Source organism: Acanthisitta chloris, unplaced genomic scaffold (genome assembly GCF_000695815.1).
Source record: "Acanthisitta chloris isolate BGI_N310 unplaced genomic scaffold, ASM69581v1 scaffold14523, whole genome shotgun sequence".
Classification (NCBI taxonomy): Eukaryota; Metazoa; Chordata; class Aves; order Passeriformes; family Acanthisittidae; genus Acanthisitta; species Acanthisitta chloris.
In genome coordinates, this window is record NW_008663365.1 from 13510 (window position 1) to 15365 (window position 1856).

At 56.5% G+C, this 1856-nt stretch overlaps 1 protein-coding gene across 1 annotated transcript; it reads right to left on the minus strand.

The window, feature by feature from the left end:
* Nucleotides 1-482: 482 nt before the first annotated feature.
* Nucleotides 483-1205, minus strand: RPL36 (ribosomal protein L36; the record flags this gene model as incomplete). The annotated part of the gene is made up of 2 exons (XM_009070976.1): nucleotides 483-572; nucleotides 1071-1205. Coding segments are annotated over 2 exons (225 nt in total), but the record flags the coding sequence as incomplete, so codon positions are not given.
* Between the last annotated feature and the right edge of the window lie 651 nt (nucleotides 1206-1856).

Consider the following 1856-nt stretch of genomic DNA (forward strand, 5'->3'; position numbering starts at 1 on the left):
TAGTTGAAAAGTATTTCCTTGTGAAGGCAGAGCAGCTCTTGTCCCCTCACAGCCCTGAGTGCAGGACAGACTCCACCTGTGTAGTTCAGGAATTCTTGTTCAATCCAGGTCTCTCCCATGACTTCACCCACTGCAGTAAGCAGGTGTGAGTGGAGGATATATGGGGAACAGCTGCATGAGGAACAGGTGATGTGCCAATGCAAAGCAGTTACTGTTTTCAACAGCAATTTCTGCCCACTGACTTCCCTCCTACCTCCATCCAGGCCTGGAGACAGACTGGGAGGTGGAAGGTGTTTAGGTAATGCAGATTTCCACATCCTGAAACTCCACAGAGTCCAGAGCTGCAGGTCCAATAACCAGTGGTGCTGGCTTTGGATGGCTGCAGGTCAGGGCCGTGGCAGCATCCCCAGCTGAAGCACATGTACACCAACACTACCCTGGTCTGGGGAGAGAGGACTTTATTGTGTCACAGCCTGTACAGCTCAGTCCTTCTTTGCAGCAGCTTTCCTCATGGCTGCCAGGACGTTGCTGAGCTCCTCACGCTTCCTCTTGGCACGGATGTGAGTGCCCACCTGTGGGACAGAGCAGGGAGAGACAGGGCTGTCAGTGCTCCCCAGCACAGAACACACAGCCTGGGCTGCCCCAGGCACTTCACTCCAAACACAGCCAGAATGGACAGTTCTGGACACACCGACTCGACCCCCAGCCAGGAGCTACTGGCTGTGTGTCTCAGTGCTATCTCCACGGTTCTCTGGGGTGAGGGAGAAGTTGGGTTCAGCTCTCAGTTGCCCTCAAGGAGCCTCGTTAGGAGTCACCCGGTTACTGGTCCCCACCCTCCAGCAGTGCTGCTCTCCTCTCCCCACACCACAGAGAACAGTGCCAGTCTGGATCCCTGAGCCATTCTGACAAAGGACCTTCGAGTCCACCTCCCACTGCCACCCACTGCACTCCCTCAGACTGGGCCAGCAGCTTCCCAGACAACTGAGAGAACAAAAGGAATGAAAACCCAACGTGTCCCTAGGGAAGGGCAGGACACAGAGCTTAGCACAGCAGGTCCTGCACTGACTCACCCGTTTCTTAATGAACTTGAGAGCACGTTTGTCCTTGGACACCTTGAGCAGCTCCATCGCTCGGCGCTCGTAGGGAGCAAAGCCACACACCTCCCTGATCATGTCTCGCACGAACTTGGTGTGTTTGGTCAGGCGCTGTGAGAGGGAATACATGGATCACCAGGGATGGACTGGGTTTACTGGGACTGCAAAGGGCTGTGACACGCACTGGGCTCACCCCCAAAACCAGCCCATGCTGCTGGCATGTCCCAAGGGAGCTGATCCCTGGGTAGCACTGATGCTGCCCTCAGCCTGGCACTGAGCTCCCACACGGGGAGGCAGCAGCACTTTTGGAACAAGCAGCACCACCACATACCCAGGGTTAGCACTGCTGTGCCTCAGGCACCACAGCAAACACAGGACTGATCACAGTGGGGAAGAGACACAGATCTCCTACTGACACACAGCCTGAGCTCCCTGTGTCCCGGGCTGCATCCAAAGATGTGGCAGCAGGTGAGGGAGGGGATTCTCCTCCTTTGCTCTGCTTTGTGTGGCCCCACCTGGAGCACTGCACACAGCTCTGTGTCCCCAACAGAAGGACATGGAACTGTTGGGCCAAGGCCAGAAGAGGGACAAAGCTGATCAGAGCACTGGAGCACCTTCCCTGCGAGGACAGGGTGAGACAGAGGGGGCTGTTCAGGCTGGAGAGGAGAAGGTTGTGTGGAGACCTCAGAGCACCTGCAGGAGCTGAAGGGGCTCCAGGGAAGCTGCAGAGGGATCTGTGTTAGGAACTAGAGGGACAGGACA